The 14,136-nt window shown below is 43.6% G+C and overlaps 1 protein-coding gene across 2 annotated transcripts in view; it reads right to left on the bottom strand.

Annotated features, from left to right (window-relative positions):
* Positions 1 to 14,136, bottom strand: part of PLEKHA2 (pleckstrin homology domain containing A2) — a gene marked incomplete at both ends in the record, with an annotated part of 73,399 nt that overhangs the window by 17,037 nt on the left and 42,226 nt on the right. Inside the window, 5 exons of one of the 2 annotated variants that reach the window (XM_080709822.1) lie at positions 268 to 336; positions 623 to 772; positions 1,707 to 1,847; positions 5,040 to 5,137; positions 6,566 to 6,614. In XM_080709822.1, coding sequence (XP_080565948.1) covers positions 268 to 336; positions 623 to 772; positions 1,707 to 1,847; positions 5,040 to 5,137; positions 6,566 to 6,614 — 507 coding nt within the window. The remainder of the gene's footprint in view (positions 1 to 267; positions 337 to 622; positions 773 to 1,706; positions 1,848 to 5,039; positions 5,138 to 6,565; positions 6,615 to 14,136) is intronic. The other variant, XM_080709823.1, reaches the window with a different exon arrangement.

Below are 14,136 nucleotides of genomic sequence, written 5' to 3'. Positions count from 1 at the left end.
GGTAGAATAATACCCCTAGGTTCAATTCCACTACCGAGAGAGAAAGGTGGGGGGGATATCTAAGAACATGTTCTGTGGCTCTGACCACACAGCAGCTAAGGCCACTTAACATTCTTATAAAAATGTGCACACAGGACTGGTGGAGAGAAGCCAAATGTTATTTTGCCACCTGTGTGCCCACATCTCCTCCCACCCACTGTCTCCTGGGTAGGCACCCACCTCTTAGCTGCTAGGACCTCTAAGGAGCACCCCACAGCTACTGCGTACCTGCTCACACTTGAAGTAGCAGATAGTAAAGTCATCAAGTGCAAAGAAGCGACGTTTCCAGCTCTTCCGCTAAAGTAAAAAAAAAAAAACCGGTAATCAGGGAGTATCCCAGGGTGTCCTAGTGCAAAATTCCCAGAGTCCCCGCCCATGGAAGCGGGAGTAAGCTTCTTCACATCATATCGGGCGCACGGCCTCTGACCCGAAGGCCAGCTGTTGCTCCCCAAAGGTCACGGATCTGGGCAGTGCTATTGGAAGACCGAAGCTCCCCCTTCCACTCCATTCTCCCCTCCGCTCCATCCATGCCCAGAGGCTCTGCGGAGCAACAGAAGCCCAAGCTAAACCATGCCATACCTACCACGTTCCCTTGCTTCACACAGTAGCCACTCTTGATGAGAGGGGGCCCGGCGGAAACACGGCAGCCTGACGGGGGGATGTAACTCTGAGACCTTCGGAGGATGGCATGGGACCCTGGCTCACTCCCTTCCTGCCCTTCCCCGCCGCCATTCTACAAGGAAGCAGAGTCAACATCAGCACCTCCTGCCTCTCCTGCAGCCCGGCCCCTGCCCTCCGGAGGCTCTCTAGCCTCTTTGATACCAGATCATCATTTTCATCTCCTCCTCTTACTCTCTCTCTTCTTCCTCCTCCTCCTTTATTTCTTTGTGATACTAGGGATTGAACCCAAGGGTGTTCTACCTCCAAGCTACACTGCCAGCCCTATTTATTTTTATTTACTTATGTGCTCACTTATCTTGGTGCTGTGGATCAAACTCACAGGCATTCTTCATCCAAGCTACACCCCCAGCACTATTTTATTTTGAAACAGGGACTCACCAAGTTGCTGAGAGACTCACTAAGGTGCTGAGACTGTCCTCCAATGTACAATCTGCCTGTCTCAGCCTCACAAGTACTGGGATTACAAGCATGTACCACCACACCCAGCTCCTTTTTATTTTGAAACAGGATCTCACTAAGTTGCTGAAGGTCTCACAAAGTTGCTAAGGCTGGCCTCAAACCTGAAATCCTCCTGTCTCAGCTTCCCAAGTACTGGGATTATAGGTGTGCACCATCACGACTGGCCTCTTTCACATGATAAAATTCAAGATGTTGGGAAGACCCAGGTGAAAAGGGAAGGGCAGAGAATATAAACCAAAAGAATAAATAAGACCCAGAATGAGAGGAGAGATAGTAGGCTTGTGTCCAGCACCACTGGCCACCTGCCCTATTTTCCTGGGGTCATTCCCTGGGTCTTAGGCAGAATCTCCTGCCCAAACAGCTCCAAGATTCACGGCCTCAATTTCTGCACTACCATTATTCACAATACACACTCTTTCTGATTACCCTTCTGCTATAGCTCCACTCCCATCTACTTTTTCTTGGTATAGTCCTCAGGCTACATGGATAGCACATCATGGACACCTGCACACCCTCTAGACCAGTACCTGGCTGATGGGGGTGTGTACCACCACCCCTCCAATGATCTCTGTCTTGTAGGCCACCTGTGGCTTCTTTTCTAGGGCCGGAGGTACTGCTAAGCTTTTGAGAACTTCAGTAGCCAGGGGGAGGCTTCCAACCTTGGGCACCTAGAAAAAAATGGCAGTAAAGTCAATGGGAAATAGAGGCTTAGGAAAAGTGGAAAGTCTAAAGCATAATAGAGTAGTAAGAAAGAATAATGTACCAATCATATAGTAAGACTCTCCTCTCCTCACTGGACCTTCCATTGATCCATATCTGAATATGAAGAATTCAGCCAGCAACTCCCAACACACACACACACACACACACACACTCTCTCTCTCTCTCTCTCTCTCTCTCTCTCTCTCTCTCTCTCTCTCTCTCTCTCTCCAAATTACTGAGCATCTATACTATGAGCCAGCCCTAAGTTTGGATTTGGAAACCAATCGAAACATTAAACATCAAACAAAACAGACGTGAGTCCCTGCCCTCATGGCACTTACAGGCTAGTAGGAGTCTCACCAATTAAAAAAAAAAAAAAAAGTCCTTAAATTCATTTGGAACAACAAAAAAACCAGAATAGCCAAAGTAGTTCTCAGCAATAAAACCATGCAGGAAGAATCACAAGACCTGACTTTAAGTTATACTACAAAGCCATTGTAATAAAAACAGCATAGTACTGGCCCAAAAAACAGAAACATAGACCAATGGAGCAGAATAGAAGACTCAGAAACAAATCTGCACTTACAGCCAACTGAGTTTTGACAAAGGGGCCAAAAACATACACTGGAGAAAAGATAGCCTCTTAAACAAATGGTGCTGGCAAAACTGGTTAACCATATGCAGAAAAATGAAAGTAAGCCCCACTTTCTCACCCTGCACAAAGGTCAATTCAAGATGAATCAAAGACTTGGAAACTAGACCAAAGACCTTGAGACTCCTTGAAGAGGGCATAGGTCCAATACTGCAACACATAGGCACAGGTAAAAATGTTCTCAGCAAGACCCCAAAGGCACAAGAAACTAAAAGGCAAATCAATATGTGAGATTGCATTAAACTGAAGAACTTCTGTACAGCAAAGGAAACTATCAAGAATCTCAACCGAGAGCCAAAGAATGGGAGAAGATTTTTGCCACCAACTCCTCTGATAGAGGACTAATATCGAGACTATACAGAGAACTCAAGAAACTCAGCACTAGGAAAACAAATAACCCAACCAATTAATGGGCAAGGAAACTAAATAAACACTTCATAAAAGAAGAAATTCAAATGGCCAATAAACACATAAAAAATGCTCAACGTCATTAGCAATCAGAGATACAAATCAAAACTACCCTGAGATTTCACCTAACTCCAACTAGAATGGCAATCATTCAAAACACAAAAACAGCCGGGCGTGGTGGCGCACGCTTGTAATCCCCGCGCCTGGGAGGTGAAGACAGGAGGATCACGCAGGTTCGCGCTGGCTTAAGAGACCCTGTTTCCAAATAATATATAAAATAGGTCAGGGAGTGTAGCCCAGAGGTAGAAGGGCTTCCAGGAACCCCAGTACCACCAAAAATAAATAAAAATAAATAAATAAATAAATAAAATGTTTAACAAGCCTTTTACTCTAATTGTAGAAACAACTATCTTTGCCTTTTCTCTGCACCTATTTGAATACCTCAAGATAACAAATTAATTCTGCTTGGATAAGTCAATAATATTTAATAAATGAAGTTAAAGACATTATTAGAAGCTTTTCCTAAGAGATTCACCCTGACTTCAGGCTTTCCTGATCCCACCCTGTTAACCGTTCTGCCCCTCAATGAAGGTTCGAAGCCAGCCTTAGCTACTGAGTGAGGCGCTCAGCAACTCAGTGAGACCCTGTTTCCAATAAAGTATAAAATAGGTCTGGGAGTATAGCCCGGAGGTAGAAAGCCCCTGGATTCCACCCCCAGTACCACCAAAAAAAAAAAAAAAAAAAAAAGGAAGCAGCTAATACAGTGAGCAAGATTCCCCCAAAAGCTGTATCATTCACCCTGTATATAACTCTCTTTGATGAGATGGGTTGTTTTACTATCACTTTTAAAAATGAGGGATATGGGGTACCTGAAGTCAAGAGGTTAGTTAGTAACTGGTAGAGTTGGGAATGTAACTTGGAGCCCCTGACTTCTAAGACTTAGGAGCTTATAGTTTATAAAAATATTGTAAGTAAGCGGCAATTGTAAAGCATGCTAGATTACACACCACTTTTACATTCATGCTTCATTTTGGTCTTATAAAAACCTTGAGAAAACAGAAATATGTGCAGATTAACGTCTTTGCCCAAGGTCATGCACCCAAGATGAATCTGGTTTTTCTACCCACAGACTGCTGTTCATTTTATGCTAAGGTAACTTGAGCCTTTATGACTGAAGAAAATGTACAACATATGGTATTAAAGAATTGGGTTCCACCAAAAAAGGAGAAGGAGAAGGAGGAGGAAGAAAAAAAAAAAAAAAGAGGAGGAGCCGGGCGTGGTAGCGCACACTTGTAATCCCCGCGCTTGGGAGGCAGAGACAGGAGGATCGCGCAGGTTCGAAGCCAGCCGCGCGCGCTGGCTTAGGAGACCCTGTTTCCAAATAAAAATGTAAAAATAGGTCTGGGAGTGTAGCCCGGAGGTAGAAGGGCTCCAGGAACCCCAGTACCACCAAAAAAAAAAAAAAAAAAAAAAGAGGAGGAGGCTGAAGGTGTAGTTTGAAGGTAGAATGCCCCTGAATTCAATCCCCAGTACAAAAAATAAAAGGGAGAAAGAAAGAAAATATGGCCAGTATAAAAAAATATCTAAGATTAGGAGGGAGTTGGGTGCCTCTCTTCTTCCTCTGTTCCATAGAAGTAGTAATAGAGATAGGCACAGTTGCCCCTTGGTGTCCATGGGGATTTGATCCAGGATCCCAGGATGCCAAAATCTGTAGATGCTCATATCTCTTATATAAAATAGTGTAGTGTTTGCACAGAACCTATGCACATCCTCCTATGTACTTTTAGCCATTTCTAGTCAGCAATCCATTTTCCAAACCTACCACATTTTAAATCAGTATCCTAGAATCACCCAGACCATGAGCCAGGAGCCCTTCTGGGAAGCACAAGGGGCACTCCATAAACTTCCCGTTGGACATGATTCCAACCCAAACTCTTGGGTTGACTTGTGATTCATCAGACAAGGAATGAGAAGAGAGCAGGCTGAAGTGGGCTCCTGGGAAAGTCCCTGCTGACACCTGAGTTTTCCCCCACCCCAAAGAGATCACAGCCAGGAAGGGGTACTTTTACTACCAAAAAGGAGAAGAAACCATACGTACGGTGATCTTGCTAGCTTGGTTCAGGGCTTCAACCCAGTCCTTCAGATCTTTCTGGTCATTGGCTTGAAGGAAATATCTCTGGGATAAGGCATTGATAACTGTAAAAATCACATGGAAAGAGAGATTCCCAGGTCAGAATCCATGGAACTCAGTAAGACTGCACAAAGCTAAGGTGTGTGAAGTAATGAAAAGTGGATGAAGCCTACGTTAAGTCTTGTGCATGGATGTTCAGGAAGCAGCAGGCTCGGCTGCTCACCATCTCTTCCATCTTTAAAAGGATTATCCCCTTGACCTCAAGAGTAAGCCCAGGCATCAGTGTGCTGTTGGTGGTGATGAGGCTGCTGGCCTGCCATCCACAAGACACCCCTGTAGACCACTTTAGAGCAGTGCTAACAGCTTGCAGTCCTGAGAAGACACACAGACTTCTGGACCCACAGCTCTGTTGCCACTGGCACAGAGGTAGGAATCCTATCTGTGGCTGGAAATACTGGGATTACAGGTATGCACCACCATGCGAGGCCTGAGAGTCATTTCTGAGCTTAGCAGTGACATTGGAAAGAAACAGAAGAATGAGAGTACCAAAGAAGCTTGGATCAATCTGAAGCTCAGAGAGAGAGAACATCTCAAGGGACTATTTAATTCTCTGAGCAGAAGCCTTTACCACAGGAAGAAAGCATCATGCAGTGATCGTAGAATTCATTAATTCATTCAACAAATACTTATTGTACACTCACTCTGCACCAGTAACCATCCTAAGAACCCTGCAGTGTCAAAACAAGGTGCATGTCTACCTTCCTGAAGGTTCCATTCATGACCACCCTAGATACTTACATGCATGATCTGTAGGCATTTGCTCAGAGCACTGAAAATGGTTCTGAAAACATTTGTTGGGGCAAACAGCAAGTCAATGACTGACTCACTGAGGTAGCTGACTGAACAGCCGGGCTTCCTAGTCATACCTAGACACGGCCGCTCAGTTGGTGACACTGAGAGCTCAATAGCAGACTCCTTCCCATCATGCCCTTGTGCCTCTGCCTCACTACTACTCTTAGAGTCTCCACATTTTCTGAGCACATCATTGCTCAGCTCTAAAATGAGGATTCCAGAAACATCTACTAAATATTTTGTACTCGCCTGTGGTATCAAGAAAACTGAAACAAAGCCGGGCATGGTGGCACACACTTGTAATCCCAGGATTTAGGAGGCTAAGACAGGAGGATTGCAGTTCACGGACAGCCTCAGCTACTTAGTAAGACCCTTTGCAACTCAGTGAGACCCTGTTTCAAAATAAAAAAAAGAAGAAAAAAAAGAAAACTGAAATGTTACTGTCTCAGCCTGCATGTCCATCCTTATGTTATTGACAATGTTTGCAATAAAATCAGGGAAAACAATGTCACTGGATACTCAGGAACAACACGAGATTTGCACACAGGTATAGCTCACATGTGATCACAGGACTGTCTCCATGCAAAAGAAGAAACCGTTATATAAGAGTTTCAAAAAGAAATTCCCTGGTTAGTACTTACCAAAGCAAAATGGAGTTTTTGGTTTCTGCTTTGGAGTAGCTATGCTCACCTGTATCAAATAAAAAATAAAAGAAACATGAATGTGTGTCTAACAGCAGTGAAAATTGTTATTGTAAAATTTTTCATACATTTAAAAAAAAAGAGCATAGCAAACATAGGTGTACATTTTAAGGAGCAAAAATTGAGAATCCTGCATTCCTTACCACTTTTAAAAATTAGGCGAAACAGGCATTAGCAGTCCTCTCTCTTTCTTTCTTTTGCAGTACTAGGTATCAAACCCATTCTACCTCTGAGCTACACCCTCAGCCCTACTTTGAAATAGGGTCTCACTAAGTTGTGGAAGGCCTCACTAAGTAGCTGAGGCTGGCCACAAACCTGCGATCCTCCTGTCTCAGCCTCTCAAATACTGGGATTACAAGCGTGTGCCACCACGCCCAGCTTTCAATCCTGTTTCTTAAAAGCCCTCCTTATGCCCCTCCCTGACAGAATCTCCCTCCACCTCACAGACAGAATGATGTCTGTGTTAAATTTTGTCTTGGCAAAAACACTTTGGGAGTGGGTACCAAAGCTTGAACAAAGGGACATTCTATCTCTGAGCATACCCCATGCCCTTTTTTAATTTTGAAACAAGGTTTTGCTAAGTTGCTAAGGACTTCTACTCAGTTACTGAGGCTGTCCTTGAACCTGTGATCCTCCTGTCTTAGCCTTCCAAGTACTGGGATTACAGGTGTGTGCCACCACAACCCAGCTACAAAAAAAAAAAAAAAAAAAAAAAAAAAAAACCTTTTAAAAGTCACTGACCTGATATTACCTTTGGCCCCCAAGGCCTACTCTGGTCCCATTCACACCAGCAGTATTCTCTTCTTTTGACCACCAACTCCCCTCCCTAAATGGCCTCTAGTGTGAAAGTGGTCCTGCTACCAATGGAAGGATTCCACTCAGAGAACTGGGGGAAAGGAGACAGAGCCCTTGTGCTGTATTTGAACACGCCCTGACCGTGAGAGTGAGCACTTCCCAAATATTCAGAGAGCAGCTGACCAGAGGTCCCACCTAGACATTCCAGGGGTGGGTGAGAAGGGAGAAGCATCTTTCTGTCTCCCCCCACCTTTTTTTGCAGAACTGGGGATGGAACTCAGGGACATTCTACCTCTGAGCTACACCCCTATTCTAGTTTTTATTCTTTATTTTGAAACAGGATCTAAGTTGCAGAGGGCCTCACTAAGTGGCTGAAACTGGCCGCGAACCTGCGCTCCTCATGTATCAGCCTCCCAAGTACTGGGATTACAAGTGTGTGCCACCAACGCCCGGCTCTCTTTATGCCTCTTGTCACTCTATTTCACCTTGTTTTGCGGCTCTCCCCTTGCATGTACATTCCTGATTATTTGTTTCCATAGGACTCAAGTTCAAACAACTCAGACTCCATCACACAACCACAAAGATTAGGTGACTACCCTTTATTATGGTATTTGGGATTGAACTCAGGGGCATTTTATCTCTGAGCTACATCCCCAGAACTTTTTATTATGAAACAGGATCTTGCTAAATTGCTGAGGCTGGCTTTCAACCTGTGATGCCCTTGTTTCAACTTCCTGAATACTGGGATTACAGGTGTGCATGACTGCACCTGGCTAGGTGACTATCCTGGATATTGGTTGAAATTCAATGGAGTAGGCCTCCTCCACTACACCTGGGATATCTAAGAAGGTGGCCACCTTCCCGTGGGAAGGCGCTGTCATTGTCCTCCCCTGGATACTATTCCCCAACCCCTGCCAGCTAAGGCCAACTGTCTGCTTACCCTCACCTTGGGGATCCAGGAGTGGCTGCCGCTTTCATAGGCAGGGGAGTAGAAACCAGGAGCTAAAGAAAAGGCTTAAGCTGAAACTAAACCCTCTTCATGGCTTATACTTGCTAGGGTCTAAAAATGACTGACCCGTCAATCTCTTAGGTTCTTGCTCTTGACCCTAAAGTTTCTTTACAGACCTGAGCAGATTCCTTAACCAAATTCATATGCCTTAAATACTCTGGGAGCTGAGACAGCACCCTATAAAAGATGAAAAGAAGGACAGGTGGTGCAACCACAGCAAAAGTCAGAGTCTAAAATCACCAGTGAGTGTCCCAGCTGTGTGGTCTACATTTCACGTTTTATCAAAAGAGGGACAAGAATATTACATTCTCGTAGGGTTAACACGAGGACTGAATACAATAAAGCAGGCAAGGTATATAACCATGCTGTTACATAGAACCTGCTCATGCAAGAAGGGACTTGAGCTTCTGACACCTCATTTTCTTAGAAAGCCCACTCCACACATTCACACAGCAGTTGAAATGCTGAAAGCCCATGAGCAGATATGTACAGGGACCTGAAAGAAGCATTGGCTCCCAGCACACAAAGCACAGGGTGTGCACTCAATGTTAGCAAATAAACAATTAAATGTCTACATAACATTATATCAACCTCCTTGATGAGTTTTAACTAAAGTTTTAACTACTACGTCCCCATAAGTCAATTTTATCAAATTTCCAACTAAGCATTTAAAACATTTTCATGGTATTTGAAAATAATTTGTAGCCAAGACTGTCTTCGTTCACAAGAATCATTGTGTATGTGCAAGATGACTTCCCAAAGATTGGAGCCACTCATGAATCAGATGTGCTACTCTCATTAAATCATCCCAAAGTAAAATGCATCCTTTCAAATATTTTGCAGGTAAACAATTTTATATACATATACATATACATATATTTATATATTTTGTAAGTCATAGAGAAAAGAAGTTTAAACCAGGCGTGGTGGAGCACACCTGTAATCCCAGTACATGGGAGGCTGAAACGAGAGGATCACAGGTTCTAGGCCAGCCTCAGCTACTTAGCAAGACACTTTTTTAACATAAAAATATTTTAAAAGGCAGGGGGCCAGGAGTGGTGGTACATGCTTGTAATCTCAGCATTTGGGAGGCTGAGACAGGAAGATAGTGGTTCGCAGACAGCCTCAGCTACTTAGTAATGCCCTTTGCAACTCAGTAAGACTCTGTTTCAAAATAAAGAATAAAAAAAAATCGGTCTGGGGTGTAGATCAGAAGTAGAGTGTCCCTGGGTTCCATTCCCAGTACCTCAAAAAATAAAAATTAAAAATAAAATAAAATAAAAGCCGGGCATGGTGGTGCACACTTGTAATCCCAGCACTTGGGAAGCTGAGACAGGAGGATTGCAGTTGATGGACAGCCTCAGCTACTTAGTGAGGCCCTCCACAACTTAGTGAGACTCTGTTTCAAAATAAAGAATAAAAAAATAGGACAGGGGTGTAGCTCAGGGGTAGAATGCCCCTGGGTTCCATCCCCAGACCCACAAAAATAAAATAAAAGGGGAGAAGGTGTGGCTTCAAAGTAGAATGCTCCTAGGTTCAATCCAAGAAGGAAGAAAGGAAAGAAAGGAAGAGGGAGGGAAGGGGAGGAGAGGGGAGGGGAGGGAGGAAGGGAAGGAGGGAGGGAGGGAGGGAGGGGGAGGGGCTGCAATGCAGATGGGGCGCTGTGTGACCAGAGTTACTACCTGACATAAACTCACTGGAGCAGGCAGAAGATCTCAAGGTTTTTGAGAGGAAACTTATTGAATATATCCAGTGTCTGCAACCTGCCACTGGATTTGGGAGAAACAGAAAAACTAATTTTGAAGCCTAGACCTCACTTTCACTGACAATCTGCACTCATTGTTTTGGGACTTGAAAACAGTCTGCTTCAAATAAGTGACATAGCAAAAAGCCATAAATCCATATTCCTTTTGCAGCTGAAGATGTAAAGGTTATAGCAATAACTGACAAGAAGTATGGAATATTTACCCAGATTATCTTGATGAGGATGACTCAAGTTATCTGTGCCTTGGTGCCTTTGATTACCTGTGTTAAGTATTAGTGTCACTTTAGTACTTCAGTTCCTGCAAAGATTTTTTTGCAGATGAAGTATGTATGTTACTAAACTCAGAAACAGAACCTCATTCAGTTTTTATAATGTATTTTTGCAAACTACTGTAAATAGCAAATCAATGCCAATGTTAAATTGGAAAATGTCTTGGGGACCTTATTCTCCTGCACCAGTATTTCAGGAACATCTGCTTGCCATCCCCACAGCTCTTTACAACCAGCTATTATGTGTGCCCTTCATCCTTAACTCCTATTTTAGTTGTACTGCAAGGAGAGCATCAGATTGCGCTTAGACTAAGGAAAACTCGTCTCCATTATGTTGTAAGAAATTATAAAGAGATTATGTTAAACCATGTACAGCAATGACTGTGGTTATATTTTTCAGTTCACTGTTTTCACTTAACGCTAAATATACTTTATATTTTTTAAGAATTTTTAAAACACTCCAAAGTCTTCTGATGTATAAGTTTCATTATAAATTATGTATTATCTGGGAATTTGGTGGTCATCATTTTAGATCATTGGATTTTATGTCGTGGTAGATATATTGTTACACCAGTACTACACAGGTGTGACTAATCATCCCACTCTGTCACTGGGATAACATGGGAGCGGTGCCACAAACTACAGCCTACAATTGTACCTGTACAGAGACTGGTAATGACATACTGTGTATGCATAACAGCCACGTGTACTATAATACCCCTTAAAATTAACTATTGGAATTGCAGTAAATATTCTAAAGTACTAGACGTGTCTTTTATCCGTTTAATAGAAGATTTTGGAAAGGTCTAAATTATTTCATGAGTAATCTTTCAAATTTCATTTAACACAGAGCTGAAATTTCAATAATAGGACAAAACCTTTTTAACAAGGCTGCCATTCAACTTAAATGTCTTCATCTTGGCTCTCACATGTAAAAGTTTTATTCTTTGAACTACAGCAATAAAACCCTCTGCTCCTAAGGCTTAAAGGGTATTCTATACATTCTGCTTTGTTTTATTTTCTGTAAATTTTGTAGGTAAATATGTGCATTAAAAATAAATACTTTAAGCGAGGTATGGTGGTGCATGCTTGTAATCCCAGCATTTGAGAGGCTGAGACAGGAGGATCACAGTTTGAGGACAACCTCAGCTACTTAGTGAGGCTCTTTGCAACTCAGTGAGACCCTGTTTCAAAAATGAAGAATAAAAAATAAGGCTGGGGGTGTAGATGAATGCCCGTCAGTTCCATCCTCAGTACCGCCAAAAATAAAAATAAAAACAAAAACATAAACACTTTATATATAAGAGAGAGAGAGAGAGAGAAAGAAAACAAAAGAAAGGGAGAGAAAAGAAGTTTACTTGGACTAAAATGCACCAAAAAGAAAAAAAGTTTACTTGGGCATGTGGTTCTGGAGGTGCAAGCTGAGGAGCTGTCTGTGATGGGCTTCTTGCTGAAGAGTCCCAAGGCAGCAGCATAGGGCATCACATGGCAGGAAACGAGGGGCATGAACACACACATACGTGTGTGTGTGTCCATTCTTTTTGTATGTTGTGGTACTGGGAAATGAACTCAGCATTCTACCTCCAAGCTAAACCTCCAGCCCCTTTTATTTTATTTTGAAATAGGGTCTCACTAGATTGCTGAGAATAGTCTCTAACCCACAATCCTCCTGTTTCAGCCTCCCAAGTACTGGGATAACAGGTGTGGGCCACCATGCCTGGCCAATCCAGCCTATTTAATGAGGAAAGTGAGTGCATTTATATATATATATAATCACCGTGATGTGCGGTATGAGCAACAGGACCTAAAAAAAATTTGAGAAAACATGAAGACAAAGTAAGCCGACATATCCTGAGTTCAGACTCAGACTCCTCAGATTCGGTCACATCTGAATGACTCACCCGGGCATGGCAGGACACTGCACCCTGTAAACTCATAGTCCTGGCCCTATTCTCTCGTTTTCCTGCGTTTCAAAATCAGAGCCACAGTGGACACCTTTAGCATGTTTGTGCCACACGCTGACTTGCAGTGACTGTTCTCTTGCACCCTTTCGCCCATGATCTTCAGCACAGAGCTGCCGTGGCCATGCTGGCCCTAGGCCTCCAAACCTCCCCACATCCCACAGCCCCCTTCCTTCACATTCAGCTTTAGAATGGGATTGAAAAATGGTGGTGCACGCCTGTAGTCTCAGTATTTTGGAGGCTGAGACAGAAGGATCACAGTGTCAAGGCCAGCCTCAGCAACTTAGTGAGAGCCTGTTTTGAAATAAAAAAAAAAAAACTGTTTCAAAATAAAAACCCAATAATCTCAGCATTTGGGAAGCTGAGACAGGAGGATCGCTCGCAGTTCACGGACAGCCTCAGCTATTACTTAGTGAGGCCCTTTGCAACTCATTGAGACTCTGTTTCAAAATATAGAATAAAAAATAGGGCTGGGGGTGTAGATTGGAGGTAGAATGTCCCTGGGTTCCAACCCCAGTACTGCAAAAAAATAAAAATAAAAAGAGCTGGGGGTATATCTCAGAAGTACAATGCTTCTGGGTTCAATCCCCAGTACCACAATAAAATAAAAGAATGGCATTGAAAAGCCATTCTAGAGACCACTGGCTTATTTGGAAAATTACTCTTTCTCTGAAACACTACTATTCACACTGACTGGAGTGCCTTTGACTGACACTTTGGCCCTGCTTGGGTCACAAATGTCTGAGCTAACAGCCCATCAGCGGGCCTGTGCTGTGAGAATGCCACGCCTGTGCTTACTGTGGGACCTGGAGTGTCTGCTCATCTACTTTGCTCTTTTTCTTCTTTCTCTCTCTCTCTCTCTCTCTCTCTCTCTCTCTCTCTCTCTCTCTCTCTCTCTCTCTCTCTCTCTCTCTCTCTCTCTCTTTTTTCCAGTACTGGGGATGGAACCCAGGAGCGTTCTACCTCCAAGCTATACCCTCAACCCTATTTTTTTTATTCTTTATTTTGAAACAGGGTCTCTCTGAGTTGCAAAGGGCCTAAGTAGTAGCTGAGGCTGTCCTCAAACTGTGATCCTCCTGTCTCAGCCTCCCAAATGCGGGGATCACTTTTTCTTTTCTTTTCCTTCTCTTTTTGTACAGAAGATTGAACCCACAAGTGTTCTACTTCTGGTCTACACCCCCAGACCTTTTTATTTTTTATTTTGAGACAGGACTCACTAAGTTGCTGAGGGTGGCCCTGTCTCAGTCTCCTAAGTACTGGGCTCAGGGGCATGCACCACCATGCCCAGCTGCTTGTCTGTTCTCTATTTTTAACAAATTTCCAGACAGATGTGCATGTGACTACATGCGCGGACATCCACGGTGTGTCTCACACCTCAAGTCTGACTGCAGAAAGACTGTTGGGCAAAGCAGTTCACTGCTGAACTCACAGGATCCCCCAAGTTCAAGGGGTGAAGACCCTCATGATCTCTGCTCAGCTCCCTGAGGAATAAGCCAGAATGAGAACGCTAGAGAACGCTAGTCCCCTTTCTATAGTCACAGAAGGGCAAAAGGAAAATGAAACCATGCCCCTGCCGTTGCTATGCCCACAGAGAGAAAGGCCAAGGAGGACATCTTGTGTACGGTGGATCTGGCTGTGGCCTCTCCCCGACATCCTGCCACAGGGGGTGTGGCCCCCGTACTCTCACTAGGTTGCTGAGAGTCTAAGTTGCT

The sequence above is a fragment of the Muscardinus avellanarius genome (assembly GCF_963383645.1).
Source record: "Muscardinus avellanarius genome assembly, chromosome: 14".
Taxonomy (NCBI): Eukaryota; Metazoa; Chordata; class Mammalia; order Rodentia; family Gliridae; genus Muscardinus; species Muscardinus avellanarius.
The sequence above is the reverse complement of the archived record's forward strand: the minus strand, read 5'-3'. Positions and strand labels throughout refer to the sequence as shown.